The 26,233-nt window shown below is 36.0% G+C and overlaps 1 protein-coding gene across 1 annotated transcript in view; it reads right to left on the reverse strand.

Annotated features, from left to right (window-relative positions):
- Window positions 1-26,233, reverse strand: part of Fbxl7 (F-box and leucine-rich repeat protein 7) — an 86,807-nt gene that overhangs the window by 13,900 nt on the left and 46,674 nt on the right. Inside the window, exons 2-4 of the mRNA XM_073077130.1 lie at window positions 4,609-4,836; window positions 2,850-3,041; window positions 2,318-2,462 (exon numbers count right to left, since the gene is read on the reverse strand). Coding sequence (XP_072933231.1) covers window positions 2,318-2,462; window positions 2,850-3,041; window positions 4,609-4,824 — 553 coding nt within the window. The 5' untranslated portion in view covers window positions 4,825-4,836. The remainder of the gene's footprint in view (window positions 1-2,317; window positions 2,463-2,849; window positions 3,042-4,608; window positions 4,837-26,233) is intronic.

Below are 26,233 nucleotides of genomic sequence, written 5' to 3' on the forward strand. Positions count from 1 at the left end.
AGCGACTTCCTGCTACTCGTCAAGAGATGGCGCTGCTGAATCACGCTATCGAAGTTTTCTAAACATCTTGCATATATACAAGCTCCGAACTGAGACTGTTGGAGCACGGCCGCTCCCCGGGCATGATCACCTAGCCCGACGGGAGATCTTTCTTTGCCAAATAGTAAATGGACGTTGATGGTAGAAGCCCAAGTAGTTCTTCTCCTAAGGCACCACTACCACATCTTTGATAACCCGCGTAGCGAAGCGGTACCAATAAGGGTTTAACGCGCAAAAGATTCCGGGTTCGATCCCCGGCCAGACAGATATCTTAATGATATGATAATTTAGATTTCTATTCTGGATATTATGTTTGTGTATTAATCTTCGTGTGTGTCTATGGCTCGCACCACGCAGAGAATCCTGTGAGTGTAAAAAGCGTATTTTTCTGCCTAATAGCAGTACTAAGCGCTAATGATAATTGCACTCTTAAGTGCTCCACCACTACCCCTGTTTTTCCGTAAATTACTGTTAAATAAGAAAAGTCGGCACTATTCTTTAAATTTTTTTTTTAAATACCAACAAGGCATTCCGATTTAGTCCGTAACTTAGTCAGCAATTAGACCATAATTATCTTCAAGTAGACCTCTTATCCTATTTGAGAATGTTAAGTATCTATGCCTTGCAGCCCACTAATTGTTGAACCAGATACCCATATGTACCTATCACAAAGAATCTCAGGTGTGGAGTCAGGAGTCGTTACTAACCATACCATGGCTAACCTTAGATTAGTAAAATATAAAGATACTTCACCATTTGAAATTGAATGAGGCCACAAAATGATGATTTTATATATTTTTTCTTTTTAATTTTTTTTATAATATAGGAGTAGCAGACGAGCATACAGTGCACCTGATGGTAAGTGGCTACTGCCGCCCATGGACATCTGTAATCAACCCCAGATAGGATAAGATATTCCCACCTGAGGTCGGCCACAGATGCGCCGCTACCCCGGAGGACCAAGCTGGAACGCCTCGGAAAAGTCTGTCTCCCACACCACACCGTTTGAACCGGAACACAGCAGCGCCTAACACAGCTATTATTAGGTAGAAATAGGTGTAGCGGTGGTGCCGCCGGAGTCGAACCACAAACGGTTCTACCACCTTCAATTGTTTGAACTCTTGACTAATAAAAAACATTTTCGAGAAAACTTACGTATAAATACCGAATACTACGTAATTTACGTAAAAAATAAATATTTCAAAATTTTAGAATCATTCTCCAATGGAGACGTGGCAATACTTTATTTACGCAACAATTTAAATTCTCAAAACGCCTACACTTTCTTGTTAGTGATCAATCTATGTATTTACGCATCTAAGAGGCTAACACGCATATTTTCTTCGTATGGCATAATTATCTTGTAACCGATATCCTTAAGAAATATTGCGAGCGACTACAAGATGTTTTTATCCGAGCAATGTTTCTACACTTTTTCATACATACTTCCCACTTGCCTATTACAGTGTGATGGAGATGTTGTTAGGCAAGTTTTCTATGATCTCTGGTGCAGTACAACTTTTCTAATGTGAAGCGATCGCTAAGTGAAAAGCTTAGTAAGTAATGAATGGTTTACAATTTTCTTCTTCGCTGAATCGATGTAGAATTCTACGTTTTTTGCAGATGTTGTAGGTTTTTAGGATTCCACAATATGACAGAAGCATTTTATAGGAATATTTTTATCTACTTCTATTACAGGTAAGCGTGATGAATATAGCACTATTTTCTGAAGAAGTTCCCAGTAAGTGGACGTCTTACGCACGTTCTTAATAATCAATCCATGGTATGGTTAGTATCACACGAATACGGTGGTATTCTAGTAAATGTTCCCCATTTTCAACACTTTTTTATTCCTATGCATGACGATCAGTATTAGAATGTAGTAATACAGTAATAGAATATAATCAATAATCATCAGAATGAATCAGATGAATCTCACGACCCGCGTGGCGGAGCGGTCACCATACTAGTCTGATGCGCAGAGTGTCCCGGGTTCGATCCCCTGCCAGACAGAAATCTAAATGTTGAATTTAGGTTTCTGTTTCTGGGTCTGAGTGAATGTGTATTTGTCTCTGTGTGTGTATACACACGATATAGGGAATCCCAGTGTGGGCTGTAAGGGTAGAATGCGTTTTAGATTTGATAATACCTTACAAAGCTATTCAAAACAGAAATAATTGTACTTAGATGGTACAACATAGATATGACGAATCATACCACAAAAAGTTCTACCATCAAATAATAAAACTTAATCTTATAGAATATTACACAAATGTACCTGTAAGGTCAATATGCCTCAAGTCAACCAACTCAGTGATGATTGGTGCTAGGGCCCTTGCGTCCATCGTAGTGGACCCGGTTAGGGCCAAATGGGTTATGTTTCTAAAAGTGGCTGCTAAGACCTGCGCCCCGGCTATCGTCACCTGCAAGTAAGACGTACTTAGTGAGTAAAGAATAGATGAATAATAAGGAACAATTGAGAATCTTCATTATCCAAAGTCATTAGGTTTAAAGTCATAAGTAAAACTGAAGAGATTGACTTTTGACAGTAAAATAGACACCTGTTTCTGTGTCTGTATTCTGGTTTGAAGGGTAAGGGAAAATGGCTTGTAGAAAGTGTTCTGGCTTGATCCTCAGGGGTTATGCATGCAGCTATGCATCTATCACAGGCCGTAGGTAGGACTGTAATCCAATATGGATTGATTAAGGCGCCCATGAGCGGCAGTTGCTACCATAAAGTAGTAGGTACTGCATCATAAGCTACTCCTGCAATATAAAAAAGCTCTTGCTCTTGTTCTTGTTGTACTTACCGCACAGTTCTTCGACCGCCACTCCCTGACAGCATTAACGCAAGGTCCTGCCCTGGCTCCAGCGCACCGTGCCGCTACCTCCAGTGGTCCTGCAGACCGGACCCTTCGCCAGGGCTCCGGGCGTGCTGTCAGCCGGGACACGAAGCGTGCCCATCGTCGGCATACCCGTGACATTCGGCAGAGGTCTGATACCTAGAACAAAAATGTATACGTCATGTAAAATAGATAGATTTGTAGATATTTTTTAATGCACTTTTCAGTAGAAATAAGAACAGCAGATAAACATATGTTGAAAAATTATAAAATAGGTAGTGGACCTATGATTTGATCAGAAAGATACCACTCGGGGTAGTCGTATGCCTAGAGTGAAAAAGATTTTGCGTATCGGTGAAAAATTGTGCCTGGTACCATATGAGGTGTTCATCTTAGTCTTCGGGTGGCAACTCATCTGTGATCGCACTCATGTAGAAGCCTCTTCTATATGGATATAGGTATCCACAGGAATTGGTAACCACTTACAATCAGGTGAAGTGCATGCTTGTTCACTACATCAAACTTACAAAAAAAATTATTGTGATACCACAAAATTATAAAACTAGTGATACTGTCATCAACATGATAATGACCATAATGATCACAGTTTACTTTGTATGATATTTCTCTCATACACAAAACACGGCACGTATGAAGACTAATAGACTTGAAGGTGGTAGAACCCTTTGTGGTTCGACTCCGGCGGCACCACCGCCACACCTATTTCTACCTAATAACAGCAGTGTTAGGAGCTGCTGTGTTCCGGTTTGAAGGGTGTGGTAAGGGAGACAGACTTTTCCGAGGCGTTCCAGCTTAGTCCTCAGGGGTAGCGGCGCATTTGTGGCCGACCTCAGGTAAGAATATCTATCCTATCTGGTGTTGATTATAGATGTCCATGGGCGGCAGTAGCCACTTAACATCAGGTGGACTGCATGCTCGTCTGCTACTCCTATATTATAAAAAAAAAGGCGCATTACCTAATAATGGCCTAACTAACTAGAGTCTTGGAATTAGACCCATTAGTGTGCTCATCGGTACACAGTAATCGTGCTATAAATATTCATATACAGAATCACAACTAGAGGGTGTTAAGCTAAGATTTTCGTGGAGAAAATGTATATAAAAGTAGATAAATATACTTTTATGAATAGTAAACGAATCATTATTTGTAGTAATTACATTATTAGTAGTATTATTTGAAGCAATTAATGTTATCACAAGAAATATGAATATTAGAAATAATATTAGACATTCCATACTAGTACAATGCAGTAACGATGAATTTTATCACAATGTTTTATTTTTCCTTTTGAACGCATATTTTTTCTATTGTTATAAAGATATTATTTCCGACACCTTTCATGTTTTCTGCTTTTTTCAGTATGAAATACATAAGCGTATTGTATTGCTGCAAAACTGTATATGTTCCATTGATGTCTAAACATTAGTTACCCCTTGCAACCGTAGGAGGTCTTGAGATAGTCCGAAACTTTGTTTTTGAAATGGAGAAAAATCAGCCAGCGTGTATAAGGCTGGTTTTACACTTTTAGGCCTTTAGTGTAACTAACCTCAAGATACGACCAAATCTTCTACCAAAGTGCATCAATCAGGATATTATCCTATCCAGTTCCATCCAAGGCGTTCGCAGTCGATCAGCGTATACTTACGATGTCAGCCAGCGTATGATAGACTGGTCCTGCACTTATAGGACTTTAACGCAACTAACCTCAAGATACGACAAAATCTTCAACCAGAGCGCATCACTCAGGGTGTTATCCCGTCTCCGTCGGGGAGGTCCGCAGTCAGCCAGCGTGTGGTAGCCCTGGTCCAGGCTCAGCTCGCTCAGGTCCGCGGCGAGGGAGAGCGCCGGCTCGGGGGGCGGGGGCGGCCGTCTCCGGGCCCCGCCGCACACCCCAGGCCCGGAGCAACTCCCGCTTGACATGGTTCTGGGAACCTGGAACAAGGAATGGATAAGTAAATTCTCTGGGATAAATTGGCGTGGAAAAGACAAATACTGATTTTACATTTTTATAGATTACTTTTCGCTTATGAAAAAGGAGATTGGCAGAGTTGTGCATATTATACGTATTTTTATATTTTGAAATTTATTCGCATATCGAACCGCCTTTTGATAAACAATTGACTATTTACGATTTAATAATAAACAATAATTAGTAAGTAGTAATTAGTAAGTAGTAATTGTCTTCGCGCCTGATTGAGGCCCCCGGTGACCCAAGAGCTGGAACTTACCTCGGCCAGCAAATTAGTTTGTCAATTCAGCGAGGTAATGCTGCTAGTATCTTGGGTACATCTTCCTCGGGGCAGCGATTTGGCTCATTTATGTTATTAATAAATTTTTCGTGTTAATCTTAGTAGTTTTAGTTTAAATATTGTTTAATTGGTTTTTTAATTGTATTTTAGTTCCTCTGAATAAATGGCTGAATTTATTATCTATGTAGGTAAGTAGTTATCTTACTTCCTTCTAACTAGGTTTGTTATGTTCTTTAAATTTAAACCCTGTTGATTTTATAATAATTCTTAAGTTAAAACATGTGTAAATCTTAATTTAAATTAAAAAAAAAACATAAGTAAGTAGTTGTTATTGAATTTTTCCTACGAAGCCGCAGTTATTAAATCGCTTATAAATTATTTATGAGGTTTGATAACAAATTATCCACAACCCAAGCCTTAAGTAACCAGTTCAACACAGTTCTATTTTGAGAAAGCCATCAGAATTAAAATTGCACATCATTTCATGTAAATTTATTGCAAAAATTGAGACTGAAGACCATAATAGCAATACGTCGTACCAAGCTGATGAAAATTCAATAATTTAAAACGAAGCTAAATAAAGTAAAATGGATACTATCTTGAAGTAATATCCTATTGTTTACGAACCCTAGTCTACCATAGATGGTTGTAAATTGTTTCAAAAAATAAGGAGTTTGTAATTAACTATTGTTAGTAACGACGGTAGAAGAAAATTTAATTGTCAAATGAGGGTATTAACTAAAAGTAGGCGTATAAAAGGGCACTGTAGACCGCCGTATGGGTAGTTATTTTTCGATCGTTTAAATAATTTCCTGACGATATTCCTGACATTATATTTTTTATTACATTGAATAAATAAACGATGATGTAGTTCACCTGATGGTGATGATTGCCGCCCATGAACAGGTATACAACATAACTTTGTATAGGTTAAGAGTTCAACCTAAAGCCGAATAGAAATGATTCAACTTCTGAGGACTTCCACCGCTAGAAAGGTGTAGGCCTTTGGAGTTCGATTCCGGAAGCTGAACCGCCAAATCCATTTCTGCCTAAGAATGAATAGAAAATAGGCGCGACACCGGTGCCTCCCCACCTCCTTTTCAAACCATTCTTGATTGTCTTTGCTAGAGATTAATAAGCTTATTATTTAAACAAGAAATTGAAAATTTTGTGGTCGAATTTAAACCATTCGGAGATTGAAATGGACCAGCACTCTAAAAATATCAAAACCCAAGTACTTTAAAGTATTTGTATCTATCAAACATGTGCTACGATTTGCATATTAATATAGATGGATGTTTAGACATACATATTTTATAGAGGTTCAGATTAATCGCTAGAACAAGTTCCATTTATGCGGTGGCCTCAGACAACAAAAAGAAAGACAGCGCATCACGGAACATTGCAGTATAACTTGTACTTGGGTGTGTGATTTTGTAAACTTTGGCATATTGGCAAATATTGCAATCTGAAGTTTTTATGTGATCTCGAATTATTCACACTTAACAATATACCTTCATTATTTTATTGCTTTTGACATTGTAATCTTTATCATTTTAATGCATTTAAAACTGTAACGAAAGCTAGGTCACCATACGAAAATGTAAACTGTATCATTAGCGGATCCTAATTGAAAATTTTAAATTATTGTTACATTAGCTTAGTATGTTTACTTATAATTAATTTAAATTGCTACACCCTTACAGGGTTTCATTTCACTGTATCAAAATTTGTAACACCTTTATAATAATATGTATGTGATAACTGCATGATGCAATAAAGATTATGATTATGATACCTTGAAGGCGGTTATAGTAGGCTACCGGTATGGATTACGGCCTGCCTTGATATGAACCCGTGACAGTTCATACCCAGGTATGCACTTTTAACGCTCTGTGCTTTCATTAAAGAAAAAACAAAAGATCTGTGAAAATAGACCTGCCAGAGTGTTTTCCTACAAAATTTCTCAAAAAGTGTGAAATTTATGTTAGAATATTAGTACCTACGCAGCCCGAAAAAATACAATCCGCATACTTTTCATTACCTATAGATAATAATATAATAATCATACGTAATTTGTGTATACTGCGAAATCAGTGAAATTTTTTATGATTTAATCGAGCAGATAAGTCTATATATTTTTTAGTCTGAGGCGTTATAAAAAAGCGCAATGGGTGTGTAAAGCTGTCGGAGGCCCCATTGCATAATTAATACGCCATTCAATTACAATTCAAAGCAATACCTTCGCGATCAATATAATTACACGTTCCTCAGTTATACCTGTCGACCTTATTTTGCAATTAAATGTGAACGTCTTCTCACAATGGGGGCATAAATCAAACGAGATTGTCATTCGTAGCTCAACGTCAGCTAAGGTCCGCTTGCTATCAGGGTTGTCGGAATATGTAATATAAGATAATTAAAGTAATTTTAAAAAAATATATACTCGTGGAATTGACAAGCTCTTCTTTGGGAAATCGTTTAAAAATAATGGATATTTTATTTCAGTGTTTTCTTTTTCAGTGTTTGTTTTTTTTAAATTAAAGTTAGCAGTGATAGCCTAGTGGTTAAGAAACTTGGCCTCTCGATCGAGGGGTCCGAGGTTCAAATCCCAGGCACGCACCTCTGATTTTTCAAACTTATGTGCGTATTAGAAATTAATTATCACTTGCTAAACGGTGAAGGAAAACATCGTGAGGAAACCTGCATATCTGAGAGATTTATAAAAAAAAAAAATCTCAAAGGTATGTGAAGTCTACCAATACGCACTTGGCCAGCGCGGTAGACTGTGGCCTAATCCTTCTCATTCTGAGAGGAGACCCGTGCCCAGCAGTGGGACAGTAATGGGTTGTTGATGATGATGATGATGAAATTAAAGTTTGGGTCTTATATCTGTCTTTTTTTATTATTTTGAAGTAGCAAACGAGCACGTAGTCTGATTGTAAGTGTCTTCTGCCACCCTCGGACGTTTGTAATCAACCTCAGATATGGTTACATTCCTAACAGATCCTATGGACTAAGTCGGAACGCCTCGGAAGCAAGCCCTTGCTACACCCTCCAGAGCGGAACAGAGCAGCGCTTAACACTACTATTATTAGACATAAATAAGTGTAGTGATAATGCCTCCAGAGTCAAACCACAAAGGGTTTTACCATTCAATACTTAGAAGCAGCACTTCATAATGAAATATTCTACATAACTTCTATTGCAATAAAAATTGTAATAAAAATATTTCAAAAAATTGTTCTGCAAACTCAAGAATAAACTTAATTAAACGGCCATAACAGTACCCTTAGTATGAGTCTTTACGTGTTTTTACGTGTTTCCCATATATTTCCAATCTGTTCTGATATAATCCGCTAGGAAAATGTATGGGCAAACACGTAAACAAATACCAAAACAGTCATTTTTGTAAAAACGTAAAAACTCATACTATGTGTACAGTAGCCACAACCCTACATTCGATCGAACATAAAACAATCGAAGGAGTGTCCATCACATTATATGTAACGACAAATAGCCTACTGAAATATCCGAATGCAGCACGAATTTACCCGACAAAGAGTAGGGCCACCTCTCTCCATAAATGTTATAAACAATAAAATAATTGAAGCAGCAAGATCTTGAGAGAAAAGGAGAGAAAGTTTAAATTATCATGGTATTTAAAAATATTTATTTATTTATTTAATAAGTTTTTGTACACAAAAAAGAGGATACATATAAAAACAGATGACATAGAGATGAAGTACAAAGGATTGCTTATTCCAGTATGGAATTTCTTCCAACAACCCTTTGACAGGAGTGTGCATACGAAAGGCAAAATTAGTGTGCACAAAAAAAAGAAGAAAATAAATGATAATAACACATATACATATATTTACCATTAAAATATATACCATACATATATATATATATATATATTACTCTATGAAAGTGATAGATAATACTCTTTAACTCTTTAATATTTATTAGAATGTACGTAAAAGCGAGCAGATGAAAAATGATAAGAGAGCAGTGATAGCATAGTGTTTGAAACTCGGCCTCTTAGTCGATCGGTCCAAGGTTCAAATCAAATCAATTAATAATTAATTTTATCACATGCTTTAGTTACATATAGGCGAATGAAAACGTTCTGTAGAAACCTTCATAATATTGAAAGTTAAAAAAAAGTTTTCAAAGGTGTGTGAAGTCTACCAATCGTCTTCCAACGCACTTGCCAGCACGGTGGAATATGGCCTTTTCTCTCTCACTCTGAGAGGAGACCCGTGCCCAGCAATGGGACAGTAATGACGATGAATAGCAAGTAGATTAACATGAAAATATATGAGTACAAAATCAGACGTAAGATTCAATTTAGATGAAGAACTAGTGTTATCACAAACAAATATACTGCTGCAGTTACTGTTTATGGTAATGTTTAAGGTCATCGTGATAGTAATACTTGTTGAACAATAGCAGTCTTAGAGTTGATAAAACACTATTATTATATAGAAGTACTAGTAATATTGAAATAAATCAATGTTAAAGTAATATTAATTTATCTATTATCTTAGATTCGAATACTCACTTACGTTTTTATAGTTGTTATTATTATTTGTATTTTTTTATAATATAGGAGTAGCAGACGATCATGCAATCCACCTGATGGTAAGTGACTACTGACATGGACATCTGTAATCAACCTCAGATAGGATTAGATATTCCTACCTGAGGTCGGTCACAGATGCGCCGCTACCCCTGAGGACTAAGCTGGAACGCCTCGGAAAATTTCTCTCCCTTACCATACCCTTCAAACTGGAACACAGTAGCGCCTAACACTGCTGTTGTTAGGTAGAAATAGGTGTGGCGGTGGTGCCGCCGGAGTCGAACCACAAAGGGTTCTACCACCGTCAAATATTTTTTATTTTAGGACTACGAGTTTTTTTTTAGACTTTAACTAGTTTTTAGTCACTGCCACCCATGGACAATTTTTATGTCTTTCTTTATTGTAGTTCTTTCTGAAATCAGCCTCAATGCGTTACAACCCCTGAGGATCAGGATGAAATGGTATTTCTCCCTTACCGTGCATACCTGAACACATCAAAATCAAAATAGACAAATTAAAAATAGTTTTACCACCATCACAGTGGTACAAATACAGCGTACAATGCATTACTATTTGTAAAATATTATCGACAAGTTGCCACTTGAAAACAAAATCAGACATATGTATGTACCCGTACCATGAGTTTTCAAAACATCCCACAATTTTACGCTACGTTTACTCAATTCATTATTCTGTTTGCTTAGTAAACTGAGTAAACGTAACAATAAGTAAGTGCTCAAGTCTTTCTGTCTGCCTCACATGTTCGCAAAAAGAGAGACAAAACATAAAGCGCCATTTTGTCAATTTAGACATTTAACGTCACGTTTCTGACACTATAGTTCTAATACAATCTGCTAGGGGCGCTGATTAGAAATTGTATGGGCAATACGTAAACAAATACCAAAACAGTCATATTTGTCAAAACGTACAAACTCATGGTAAGGGTAATGTACATATGACATACACATGTGAACTGAATGTAATTTCTACTCTTTGTTTTGTTGAACAAGTCCACAAAGCTTTCGATCTTCATCAGTTCCATTCATTCAACTTTAAAATTGGAACCTGCGTGATTTATTTAAATTAAAGCTGACACTTGAATGATACATTTCTGCCTTTCTATCTTAATCTTGGGAATGATAAATCACTTTGACATTTGTAGTTTTGCTTTAAATGATAATTTGCCAAAACAGATTCGTTTGTGATAAGGCAAAAGACTAATGATTGCATTAAATAAAATATTTTAAATATTTTTAGTATCATAAAGCTTTTTTATAATGTTGATAAATAGAAGTATGCAGTATCTGATGGCAAGTGGCCATTGTCATAAACATCTATAATGAACCTTAGGCAGAATTGATATTTTTTTATAATACATTAGTTCAACACTAGGAATCAAGTGCTACATAAGTTCGGCCACAAAAATATTTTTAAACCAGGAAGAGTACTTAGAATGCCCGGGATAAATGTATACCTATCTCCCTTCAATCCAGAAATTAACAGCGCTTAAATCTGCTGCGATGATTGAAAGCTTGCTAAATTCACGGCCCCAGTCTAGGATTCCCTGTATTGAGGGTGCCATGGACACACAAATAGACGAATACACGAACTTCTAGACTCAGAAAAAGAAACATAAATTCTGTCTGGCCGGGGATCGGACCCCGGACCCTCTGCGCATCAGACCGGTATGGTGACCGCTCCGCCATGCGGGTCGTCTAAAAAAATTCAAATTAATCTGAAGAGACCATGACTGTGTTTTATTTCTCAAGGTCATTACGAATTAACTGAAGAGTTACCAGTCTTTGTAATATATGAAACTAGCTTCCTTACGTCGTTCCCGGAAGTGACATGGACTATTCAAAAAAGTCTTAAAGACTTTTCCTTAAAGGCGAGGTACATCGACTCCTTCGGGGTTGCAAAGGTTCTTATGAAGGTAAGTAGTCTGCCTTATTTGTAGATTTGAAATGTAAAAAAGATTTCCTTATGTGTTTAATGTGTATGAAGATTATCTACCCACACATGGCTATACCTGTGACCTGTGGTCATTCTTCCTTCTTATTATGATAGAAAACTTATTTCCCTCATACTTATATTGATGACCCGCGTGGTGGAGCGGTCGCTATACTGGACGCGCAGAGAGTCGCGCGTTCAATCCCGGGTCAGAGAGATATCTGAATGATGAATTTAGATTTATTTTTCTGATTGTTTATTTGTCTTTGTGTCACCCTCAAGATAGTTAATCCTAATGTGGGGTTGTGAATGTAGAATGCGTCATTAAAGCCAGTCAGTAGTCAGTAACGCATATAAGCGAATTATTTTAGCACAAAAATAGCAGACCTTACATTTTATGCCTCGCTCGCATTCAACTTGAATTATTCCAAAAATAGCTAAACACTTTAATTCCAGAACACTGTAATACCTTCTCGCGTACATAATTACTCGCTATTCCAAGTGCCGATAAATCTGGCTTGGTCTAATAATTGCTTTAATGCTCCCAAGTTAGATCTACTGTCGCTAAACCGGTTTAAGCTACGGTAAAGATGCGGTTACGAAACATTAGAGTTAACTTACATAATAGACAATACATATAGCATTACTATTTTGAAGGTAATAGAACCATTTGTGGTTCGACTCCGGCGGCACCACCGCCACACCTATTTCTGTCTCATAACAGCATCGTTAAGCACTGCTGTGTTCTGGTTTGAAGGTAAGGGAGACATTCTTTTCCGAGGCGCTCCAGATTAGGCCTCAGGAGTAGCGACGCATCTGTGGCCGAACTCAGATAAGAATATCTAATCCTATCTGGATTTGATTACATATGTCCATGGGCGGCAGTAGCCACTTACCATCAGGTGTATTGCATGCTCGTCTGCTACTCCTATATTATAAAAAAGTCAGTCATTGTATCCTCGCGTTTGAATTGTTGACGGTTCGTCAAGACTTTACAAAGTGTACAAGTTAAAGCAATTTTCTGCTCTATGCATTTAAAAATTTACGCATAACATAACAATTATTGACAATGATAATCGAGAATTTCCTTATTATTATGGCGAAAATCACTTGTATCTGCTAGTTTGTAAGCTTGAACTTTTTCGCAACGAAATTCCAATTCTTTTTGCTATTCTTGCAACAATTCGCGGAAATTGTCCACGAGACGCTATTCCAGGAATCGGATTCCAGACTTGGCAAAATGCTTCCTAGATTGGATAATTGCTTCGCTATCCCGAGTGATAATAAATCCGGCTTGATCTAATAATTGCTTATAATGCACCCGAGTTAGGTCTAAGGTAGAACCGGTTATTACTGCTAAGGATGGTGTTTAGAAAACTGTGCACTTTGGATTTAAAAAATATATTTGCTGTTAAGTTTAGTTCCATTGGAAACGATTATTGGAATTGTTATTTATGTTATCTTTTTTTGATTATGTTTCTTTATTTTATTTGTTTGGTTCAACTGAATAAAATCTTCGTGAAAATTTTAACAGACATTCATCGTGTCGTGATGATGGACTTCTAACCACGAGTCTGTGACTGTTTTTCTATAATTTATGTTTGTTATGAGTTTAAGATCATAAACATTATTTAATTTGACAATTGACAATTTCTCAACGGTACATAAAATTTTGGTGTTTTTCCTATCAATATTTTATTTACAAAATAAGACAATTGTAACATAAATACCATGTCCATACGTCGTACCGTTTTATATGGATTTTTGAAAAACCTTTTCAGCTGGGCGATTGTTATGTGTTCCTTTTTTACAGACTTAAAGAAAGGACGATGTTTCTTAATTCGACCGTATACATATGTTATATTTTTACTTTTTCTACAGTTTGTAATACTAGTCAAATTATCAGAACTGGAAAGACCCAGTAAGTAAAATCCAGATCCATTTTTAATTCTGATAAAAAAACGGAACTCTCAAAAGACTTTCAATTTTGCATATCTTTAATCAATAGCTTAATAGGTTCATATCTAAATTGGTATCTAGAAATATTAATTCAAATGTTTTTGTACCCATTGAAATGACAATATTACTTTTGCTTTCATGCAAATTTGAATTGAGTGGCCTGACTCATGTGCTTGGCGAAACTAGATTTTTTACACTTGTCAATTGATCACCAAGCCATTCATCTACCGTCCACATTATCCATTAATTTTAGAAGTCGACTAGTGATTTCATCTTAAAAGATCTTCCAAAATGTAGTGATAAAATTTAGATTGACGTACAAAATTTATTAATTGAATATAATATTATGAATGTATTATTAACAAAAATCCTTTATTATTACACTGTTGGACAAGGGTCCAACTGTTGTTAGAGTGGAAAGAACTTAGGCCATAGTCCACTAGCTTAGGCAAGTGCGGATTGGTAGACTTCGCACACCTTAGAGAATTTTATAATTGAAATTCATTCCTTCATTATGAAATCAAATTAAAATTAATGTGCAATACGTATACACTCGTTATTAATAAACAATCTATCCATTTATTCTACCAAAGATCGAAATTTGATTTCTAGTAGGCACAAAATGTCTAATTTCAATTGACAGGCAAAACATTGCATAGTTAAAATATTAGTAATGGGCGGTAGTCATAATATAAATAACTAATTATTTATATTTATGTAGAGATTCGTTATTTAATAGAGATTTATTCTGTCCTATCCATTCGTTCAGTTCTATGTATTAACATATAAAAATACCAAGAAATAAAAAAGGAAAAGCCGACTTGTTCTATCGGAACTCACATAGATAGCAACCCTGTAGAACAAGTCGGCACCACATATTTACATTAGAAAGGCAGTATCGTTTACATTGCGACTTGAAATAGTAGCTTAACAAATCAATGCTGATAAATAGAATTAAGATGTCTGTTTGTGAGTTGAAATATTCAGGTTTTTATAGGACTGAAGTAGGAAACGAGAATGCAGTCCAAATAATGTTAAGCGATTAGTTCCGCCACTGGATATCTGTAACCAACTTCATCTAGAATAGTTTTACCTGAAGCCGATCACAGATGCATTGCCACTGCTGAGGACTAAGACGCTCCGGGAATATCTCAGGAGGATGCTCATTCCACATCTTACATGTTCGGGGCAAGAACGTCCTTGTAATCCAAACCGTGGAGGATCGCCACGAGTCCAGTTGATGTGGAACTTCATCCATCGGCGAGTGGTGCGATGCAGGAATGGCGACATAGGCACCAGGTCAAACAGTTCCTCGGGACACTCACCATTATACCGGTAGAATACACAAAGGGAACCTATGTCCCTCCGCAAACTCAAAGGATCTAACCGATCGGAGATCATCGGAGAAGATATTATGTCATAGATGTGTATTATGTGATAGATAAATGATTACATACACATCTACTACATAACTTTTAATAACCAAACGTAATCTCCATTAGGTATGTAAGTTGAATAAATTACCAAACATTAAAATGAACCGTCCTAACACCTTGCTACATTTTGGAGCTCATTTACAATTCTCGTAACTTCAATATGCATAATGACACTGCTGGTTAATGACCGTGTTCTGGTGGATATCCATTCCATTACATTAGAGAACCGTTATTGGAATAGGCTTAGATGCAACATGATGTTACTTAATTTTTAGCTGACTGCGGAGGGTAATATTTTTCTAGCGTATGTCTGTATGTCTCATTCTTTGGATCTACAGCCCAAACGGCTTGACTTTGAAATATGAGGTATCGTTGGGTTCGTCAAATTGTGAAAGTGATAAACTACACATTTTATAATGATGCTACTACCCTTTAAGAAACAAGTACAGAGAATTCTAGTCCCACACCGCCCTTGTAGCTAGGTTCGATACACAGAAAGTTTGGGGTTCGATCCGGCCAGGCAACTATCCACGAAGTCATTGCCTATATTGCCCGACATCCAATTTTGTGATTTTCGGAATGAACTTTACACTGAGCGTCAAAAGCTTCCTGTTACCCTAAAAATATGTAAAGTACCAGCGTAAAAAATCCCCAGATTTACATACCACACTACGTCACGTACAAACGACAATAAGCCAGGACCAAACAATCAGTAAAGTACGTATTGGTAAGCGAAACTTTCTTAGGGCCCCCTACAATATATTTGCCACGGGTCTCATACGGTATATTTACGCCACTAATTAGGACCCTAAAACATACTCTTAAAATACCCAAAAATTAAAGAGCGTAGGCGTCACTCAACCCATTCACACAATTTATCACTGAATTTAATTAACTTTTTTATACGTAATGTCTATTTCGTATTCGGACAAGTAATTATATGCCCATAATGAATTTTATTGCGACCGGATCTACGCACTGCCGGTATCATTTATTTAAACCCACGTGTTTACTTAATAATAAAGCTGAGAGCCAATCAGGTTACTATGAATTTAGGGTTCTGTGGTACATAATTTTAAAACGCTCAGAGGAGCTTCCAAAAGTACAATATATTTTTACATGATCATCAACATTTACACTAATTATACATCTTTATCCACTAATTTATCACATTTCCTTTGCAAAAGACATTGCTAAAATCATATCGTAATTCATAACTCAAAGAAAGACTGAATATTCCAAAAATATTAATAAGTATTTAAGAATGACGTAAGTTATCAGCAACGAGCAATTATGTGGTGAATCAGTGTGATATTACTGTAACAATAAGAAGCAGTGATAGCCTAGTGGTTAAAAACACGACATCTTGTTCAGGGGGTCCGTGATTCAAGAAAACATCAGGAGGAAACCTGCATACGTAAGAGGTCTTTCAAAAAATCTCAAAGATAATATGTGAAGTCGGTAAGCGCGGTAGACTACGGCTTAATCGTAATTTTGAGACTCGTGACCAGCAGTGGGACAGTAATGGGATGGTCATCATCATAAAGTTCACCACTAAACATAAAGTCCATTCTAAGAGATTTGATAAACTTAAAATTTTATTATAACAAATACTGAACCCGCTCATCAAAGCCGTCTCGCACTTGGCCACTTTACCCATTGGGTGTATACATATATGGTATTTACTTCGAATTCCAAATCCCACGGGAACCGAACCTAGAATATAACTTTTAGTAGTTATAACTTAGTAATTAGTTTAATACTTACGTTATTATTTATTACACTGCGTTATTCCTACTTCTTGTTATTTTAATTAATTACAGGTAACGGTGAAAATAATAATTATCGTAATACACGTCAACTACGCTTCATTTTAATGAATTTTGATGCGTTTTGCACCGTTAAGAGAATCTTAGCAGTAAAATGTTAACATCAAGTTGCTTATGGGGTTTCCGTTAAAGGCTTTCTAAGAACTAAGGGTATAAAATTATAAAGACACATACAAATTATAAAATACGAAATTTTAAGGCGGTAGAACCCTTTGTGGTTCAACTCTGGAGGCACTATCCCCACTTATGTTTGTCTGATAAACGTGTTAAACGCTGCTGTTTTCTGATTTAAAGGGTGTGGTAAGGGAGGCGTACTTTTTAGCAACGTATCGGTGGTAGATCTCAGGTAGATATATAATCTTATCTGGGGTATATCTTAATTACAGATGTCCATGAACGGCAGTAGCCACGTTCCATCAGTGGTCTACATGCTCGTGTGCTACTTCTATGTTATAGAAAAGTATTATTTGTAATAAAAGATTTAATTCTACAAAAATTACGAATAATATGTTGTACAACAAATCAACGGCATTTCGTCTAACACGAGTTTACTTTCTTAAGTTTCAAATTTAGAGCAAAAAAGTTGCAAATGTCTAAACTAGATCTTTCACTTCCACGTCAATTTCTCTTAAATGTCGTCACTTCCTGTCAAATTGATTGAATAGTAGTCATTAGATCAAAATCATAAAACAGATGTGATTTCCGCATTTTTTTATTATACATATGTCATTATAAATGTTATCTTGATTAATTGCATTCTAATTTAGTTTTTAGGGGCACCGATGAAGCTGATTGATGAAGCTGACTGATTTTTATAGGATTAAAGTAGGAAATATATACTTTCTATTTGATGGTAAGTTTGACCGTCCATAGATACGTGCCCTCAAATAAAGTAAAATCAATACCTGAATTGTGGTGGTAAAACCAGAATAGTTAGTCTTATTTCTAACGCGAAGCTGTTCTTAAATAATGGGAGGGTATGGATGCTAGCTGACTTATATGTTCACAGCAACGCATCAGGACCGCGAATGAATGCTTTCAGCGTACCCACAGTCCCGACAAACGGCGTACAGAAGAACACCGTGGGGCTTTAGTCGGTAGAAGTCCGGCGTATCCTCTCCGCTGCCCCCGCGGCTGGGTTTCGCCACAACAATAAAGGGAAAGCAACACATCTCTGATCGATTTGAGGTAGAAATCCTGTACTATATTGAATAACAAATTCCGGGACTGAAGTGACAATTTACCATCATATGAACCGTATACTCGTCTTCTACTTCAATAAAAAAACTAGTACGCTCATTAGCACAACAAAAAATGCACTCATGTAATACACAAACAAAGACTACTTGTTACACGTTCTACTGTAACCATATAACATGTAATGTTTATAACATTATCGGCGCACCATGTACGAAACCCACGTTAAAAAAGATTTACGGCGTCCGAAAGCACGGCCAAAAAACAAATATCGCGAGATCGATATCGGCTAGATAAAAACGACCGATTCCTTGTAGTTACCGCCGCCCACGCACGCAAATCTGCCGCAATTTATAATGCTCAATGTAGCAATGAACTCTTCGGGAATCTATGTTCTTGATATACAGAGTGCGGCTTTTGTTTTTGAGACTAGATTTTGTTTTTCGCAAATCTGCCGCAATTTATAATGCTCAATGTAGCAATGAACTGTTCGGAAATCTATGCAGTCGCTAATATAGAGTGCCCGGGCTTTCTTCTTCAGAAAATTTGTACGTTTTCGCTAATTTGCCGCAATTTATAATGCTCAATGTAGCAATGAACTGTTCGGAAATCTATGCAGTCGCTAATATAGAGTGCCCGGGCTTTCTTCTTCAGAAAATTTGTACGTTTTCGCTAATTTGCCGCAATTTATAATGCTCAATGTAGCAATGAACTGTTCGGAAATCTATGCAGTCGCTAATATAGAGTGCCCGGGCTTTCTTCTTCAGAAAATTTGTACGTTTTCGCTAATTTGCCGCAATTTATAATGCTCAATGTAGCAATGAACTGTTCGGAAATCTATGCAGTCGCTAATATAGAGTGCCCGGGCTTTCTTCTTCAGAAAATTTGTACGTTTTCGCTAATTTGCCGCAATTTATAATGCTCAATGTAGCAATGAACTGTTCGGAAATCTATGCAGTCGCTAATATAGAGTGCCCGGGCTTTCTTCTTCAGAAAATTTGTACGTTTTCGCTAATTTGCCGCAATTTATAATGCTCAATGTAGCAATGAACTGTTCGGAAATCTATGCAGTCGCTAATATAGAGTGCCCGGGCTTTCTTCTTCAGAAAATTTGTACGTTTTCGCTAATTTGCCGCAATTTATAATGCTCAATGTAGCAATGAACTCTTCGGGAATCTATGTTCTTGATATACAGAGTGCCCCGGCTTTTGTTTTTCAGATTAGTAGATTTTGTTTTCGCAAATCTGCCGTATGTTGTAAAAAAATTCTAGAAGTGTATGTGTTTCATTAAAAAGTGTCCGAGCGAAAATATGAAAGGTTCTAGGCGACAAAGTCTTCTATTAACTTTTCACATTTTTATAAATTTCTCGTAATTTGTAATACGAGCTCCTCAAATATCAGTTCGCAAATCTCGCAAATATTTCGTAATTTAAGATGAACTCGTCGGGAATATATGTGCTTAATTATGTTGAACTAATCTCCAAGGAACAATAGATTCTAGAAAACAAAATCTTTTAGAACCTCTCATATTTTCACAAATCTGTCACAATTTGTTTTTTTTTACTTAATAATAACTTAGCCCCTTAGCCCAGATACACACAGAACGTTTATTTTGTCCCCTAGAACACATTTCATGACTACATATTTCATACTTTTATGTTTTACATTTTTTTTTTGTCTTATAGGTATTTTATTGGAAAATGAGACTTATGTCCAATATAAAATCAACACATAAAAACGTCGATCACCACATTCGCTCTTTTATATCACACGTATCAAATTCAATATTTCTTGATCATAATAAGTCATTAAAAGGTTTATAGATTGATCTCAACCACAAACATCATAGCTCGGTTAATATGATATGCGATATCACGTAAATTAGCACTGGAATGTGTGTAGGAATAAATTACATAAATAATGTTACAGTAATTTATTATTCTAAATGGAATTCTAACAGTGAATGTGACATTATAAGGCTTGGTGAATTAAATATTTTAAATCGATTCGAATGGTAAAAGGAATTCCACTAGAATTATATCAATGTCGTATTTTTTTTTATAATATAGGAGTAGCAGACGAGCATGCAGTCCACCAGATGGTAAGTGGCTACTGCCGCCCATGGACTGTAATCAAGCCCAGATAGGATTAGATATTCCTACTTGAGGTCGGCCACAGATGCGCCGCTACCCTTGAATGCTCGGACTCCGCTGGAACGCCTCGGAAAAGTGTCTCCCTTACCACACCTTTCAAAACGGAACACAGCAGCGCTTAACACTGCTGTTAGGCAGAATACTAATAATAATAATAATTAGGCAGAAATAGGTATGGCGGTGATGCCGCCGGAATCCAACCACAAAGGGTTCTACCACCTTCACTGTATTAAGTCAACTGGCATCCACAGTCACACCCTTCCACCGAAACGGAGAACTGCTTCAAGCTAGAAATATATGTGGATAAAATACCTCCCCACACCATGTTGAACAATACAGACTCACGTTTTACACCACCATTTATTACATCTATGTCAATGATGATGATGATGTTATTGATACATTTATGTCAATTGCAATTAGAATTTTTTATGGTAGTGTTTTTGTTTTTATATTTTTGTTTTTCATTTTTGTATATATGTAAATTTTGCAAATAAGTTGTTTTATATTTATAGTTTAATTTATCTCTTTTAATTTTCTGTAAGTTTAATTATAATTGTAAATATTTTTCAATTAATATAATAAATAGTAAGCGAATTAGAATTCATAACTTTAATGTATAATTTATGTTATTGATATTTTTTGAAATTACTAGGCCTTATTCAAGGCTTTATCAAACTCATAAGTTAAATATTGGAACACTCTATATAAGATCGGTGTTATGAGAAGTGTGTGACTTTGATAAATATCTTACCTATGATAGATAATAACTACGGTCATTTAGCCTGAGGAATATCAGCCATATTAATAAATATTATTATCAGAAAATATCATATTACATTAAAATATGAACTTTAAGTGTATATATTCGCAATCTTAATCACCTGGCTAATGCAGAATGGATATTTGCAATCAACTTTAAACAGAACAGAAAGCTACCTGATTTCAGTTGTAAGAAAACATTAGATTAGATATAAATATAATTAGGAGCAATTGAGAGTATGTACTTTAAAAAGAACGCACTAAAGTATGCTAAATGTTTTCATACATTTAAAACGATTTCGAAATAACGGATGCCATGAGATCAGGTCCCCATCAGATTAAAAAAGTCAGACACTTTCAGTTATAAAATAGGTATATTTGTTATACAATATATATACAACTACAACTATAAGTAATACGCACATTATATCTTTTAGTTTTTATATTTTTAGGCCTTAGATTTCGTACTTTCATAGTTAGAAGTCACTAAATTTATATTCCATAAAAAATAATGCGCCTCACCATAACCCTCAAACTACTCAGAAATAATTCAGGTGCATAAATCTACTTACAACACAAAATTACATATTTAAGGCCCAAACTTTGCAATTTAAAAGCACCCAACTATAAAGACATTCGTAAACCGCAAACCGCTTCAAAAAGTCCGGATGAAATGCAAAGGCATGGGAAATCATAACTGGAAACTGGTACCGTTCCGCTGCGGGCGTTATTCCGATTCTTGACATTTGGGATCACGAAATGTCTGGTCAAACAACATTTGTGTAATTTGTTTTCGTCAGTACCAATCTTCTGAGAGCAAGATAATAACTTATCGTATATTTTATGCCACAAGTTATGAAAACTACACACGTATGCAGTTAAATTCATCAGTACCCTTGGTATGAGTTTTTACGTTATTTTAGTTCCGATACGGTCCACGAGTGCGCTGCATGAGCGAATTCGTAAAAGTTGAACATTTTCGAGCAAACGTAAAAAGTCATACTAAGGGTATAGTATTTCTGCTGCCCATTTATATCTTATCTAATGTAGATTACAAGTGACCATCGGTGGCAGTGAGAACTTACCATCAAGTGGACAGCATGGTCATTTGCAGATATCCTATAACATATTTGGCTCAAACAGACATGACCAAAAGCTGTTTTTTAACAATCATTTCCTACAGAGGCTACATAGAATGAACTTATACCTTCCATAATTATGTAGCTACGTGCAACACGAGTATTCACCAAATCTCAAATGCAGGAATGCCTGCATTTTCAACACACGAGCGGAGAAAATTGGATATGCGGTTTAGCGGAATAGCCTTATGTTTGAAGTGGGTCAAGCGCCCGCAAGCGAGCTTATATTGCACCTCATATGCGCCTTGTCTTACCTTCTGATTAGAATGTAAGCGTGGACATCTTACTTGGATATAATATGAGCCTGTAGATCATAGATTAGTAAAGATACTTCGCCGTTTTGAAACAATGAAACCACAAAAGGCTGAGTTGTCAGTTACTTTTTTGAATTCTTGACATATAAAAAACATTTTTAGAGAAAATTTACGAATAAATAACTAATACTGCGTAATTTACATAATAAATAAATAAATATTTCAGATATTTTACGGATTTTAGCACGGAGACGTGGCAATACTTTTTTACGCAACTATTTCAATTTTCAAAACTGGTTACATTTTTTTGTTAGTAGTTAGTAATTTTTACTTATCTATGTTGTATGGATTATAAAATATACGAATTCTCTACTGGCAAGGTCGTAAAACTCATTGTGGTTCGACTCCGGAGGTACCAACTACATACCTTTTTTACCGACTTCCCAAAGAAGAGAGCTCATCATGTATATTTTTCTACTTAATATGAGCAGTATTTAACCCTGCTTTGTGTCAGTTTGAAGAGTGCTATTTAGTCCTCAAGGGTACCAATACAAATCGGTAGGCCCTCAGGTAGTACTTGTCTTATCTAGGGTTGATTACTGATGTCCAAAGACAGCAGAAGCAACGTACTACCAGGTGGACTGCATGCTTGTCTGCTATTCCTATATTATAAAAAAAATATTAACCATATTTTAGAAAGGTATATCTATTTGAACACTATCACTCGAATTCCTATCTAATCATTAAAAACCTTACATAGAGGAGAGAGTTACCTTGCTAATAGACCGCTAAAGGCAAAAATAGGTGTGGCGAATCCGCAAACGAACCCTACGGCTACATAAAACATATGACCATTGGCAAGCCGTCAATCCCTGTCTCGCCCATTGGATTTGGGTTAACAATGCTGATGGCGCCAACATTCACCGACCCACACGTCGCCCTTGGCGCTTGCCGCTCCTCCAGTGTGGAGACTACACGGCTAGGTGAGGTCAGGCTTGTCTGTCTGGTTTATCGACACTTAGATAAATTAAATAGATAGATTATTTATTTCAACTTAAGCAACAATAACCAATTATAACACATAATAACAGTGAAATCCAAAAATACACATATGGAAACAACTTATTGACTAAATTTTCTTAAAAAATAAAATTATACAAAATATAAAAAAAACTGAAAATAATAAAGTAAACTAAAAAATAAAAACAAACAAAATACATAATCGAGTTTTGCAGCTAAAGTCTATGAAAAGGGTTCCGGAGCTCAGAAAAAACCGAGATTGGATCTCGGCAACTGATTTTCAGCCCGGACCGTATGCGAACGTTGCTCGGAAGTATACATCGTGCCATGTAGTTGTAAACGGGAGAAAAAAAGAAAAAAAAATGTGAGCCGTCACGGGACGCCTGGCAGATGTGAAACATCGACATTATTTTGTAAAAGTAATATGCAGAAAAGAACATATTGTGATAGGAACTAAATATGTCATAATGATAAAATAAAATATTACGATTTTTGCGCATGGCGACGCGTCGCCAAACCGTACACACTACTGCATATAGACTGTATATATATACCATCGTATAGCCAGAAATCGGTTTTACGTGCGGCTATATAGATGTTTCACATCAAAAAAATCTTCTACCCTTTTTTCTATTCATTTTATATTAACCTTCTATAAACATTGTGCTGCTCAATAAGTGATTACAGCAACGGAGCTCGTTACTTAGTTATGTGACGGGCGTTGAGATTGAGAGAGGTCACGTTTGACTGGTCGTCGTCATTATATAAGTAAACTTTACGATGTGCAATAAAATATTTGTTAATTATCTAATTCCCGTTATTAATTATTGTCGAAATTTCACAATTTCCAATAAGCAGCAATTGTTAAATGTCGATCTTTGGTAGGAAACCTTGGATAGATCAAGTATAAATAACGGAAGTTAATGAATGATTAAATAAGACTTGTACTTTTTAAATTAAAATTAGGATATAGCCAAAAATTACACATGAAAAAAGTGAATAATGAAATTTTGGACAGGATTCCCTCATATATCGTAGACAAACACTATAAAATAATTTTTAAAATTCATACCTTAAGAGCCCAAATAGGGGAAGTTTTTTCAGAAATAAAATACAATTAACACTTAAGATTCATTTGTTTATTTATCAGTATGAACATTTCGGTAATAAAAATTTGGAAAATCCGTACAAATCCAAATTCCTGGCAACATTACCTAAAGTATTTGACAAGCGAACGTATTTCAAACCTACGATAATAAATGTGTCTCAGAATGACTAATCACTTCATAACGTTATACCGTTTGCATAAACTTGGCTTTGTTGAATAACATTGAATGGTCGAAAATAACTATACTTATCGGATATTATAATATAGGTACCTATTTCCATATATAATGATCGAAAATAAGGTACATACTTATTGAATATGATAGGTTACTTATTTCGTCTGCTTAGTACTTTTTACACGTTAAAAAAGCTCAGGGCTTGTCAATTCTACTGAAATTAAAGATCTTAGGTTCTGAATGACATTAAAAAATGTATTAATAGTGTAGCTTACCTATAAGCTACAAAAACTATAAACTGCCATGACTAGAAAATATCAAAAATATAAATTATAACCAGTACCACTATTTTATTATTATTATATTATTAAGGTACAAAAGTAACGAGTCGCTAATCATGAATATAATATCAATTAATTTCATTTTCATCTGATCCAATTTTAAATTCAAAAAAATTTAATTTCATAAAATTAAACAACCTGTATAAGGTCATGATTGAACACTTTTCTTTACTAATTATGCAAAACCACAATCAATACCATTTTTTTCCTTAATTCATATTTCTCTGTAAAGGAATATTTAAATTTATACTAATTATTTTACTCATTATTCTCTTCAAAATAATAATATACTTACCGTATTCTTTTCAATAGCTCTCATTACCATATTGTCGAAAAAACAATAACAGTTCGTTATGGATCATTATATGGTTTATGCAGAATATCATCATACTGTATAAATTAAGTTCGAGCCAAATTAGCCTGATTATAATAAATAATTATATACTACAAATATTTTTTTAACCGAATACTATTTAAATTAAAATAAAACGTATCTTCCTTATAATTGGTGGTATTATCATCATTAATAGTTTTATACAGAATCGAAATAATAATCTACAAAAATTTCGCCTTTACAATACACTAGCTCTGTTAAGTGGCTGTCCCTATACTTTCGGGACCAGAATAGGGCTACGGTATCCCCAGCTTGTCGTAAGAGGGGCTAAAAGGGGGCTTCCAGGGTTGCGGGAGGCAAGAGTGGGAGTTCGAACCGCCCGGCCAGCGGCACCGGGATGGACGACGTTATGTGTGGTAGCATACCGTGGTATGCAACGGTGTGGCGAGCGCCAAGCTCACCTGGGCAGAGCCCGACGGGACAACATGCTAAGAGGACTCGGATTGCGTTCCTTTGGAATTCCCGGAGCCCTCTACGCAGCGCCGAGGACGGCCACCGGTGGAGTTTTAGTGCGGTAAGAATGCCACATAACCCTGCGTCGCTCCCACGGCACCGGGTACCTTTTGAAGGTTTCGCCTCGTAAACAAAAAAATCTCTTTTAAGAGATAAGAAGGGGGTGTTAAAAATTAATAAAATCCTGATTACATAACACTTGAAAGATCATAATTTCTTATTTCTAATCTTCTACCCCCTCTTCCGGTTGTACCCAAAGATTAAACAGGAATAAATATTTGTTGTGGTCCGCTCCGAATTTGTTGCGATCAGATGTAGCCATACA

Source organism: Epargyreus clarus, unplaced genomic scaffold (genome assembly GCF_041222505.1).
Source record: "Epargyreus clarus isolate Ecla_fem2 unplaced genomic scaffold, WU_Ecla_fem_2.2 ptg000010l, whole genome shotgun sequence".
NCBI classification, from domain to species: domain Eukaryota; kingdom Metazoa; phylum Arthropoda; class Insecta; order Lepidoptera; family Hesperiidae; genus Epargyreus; species Epargyreus clarus.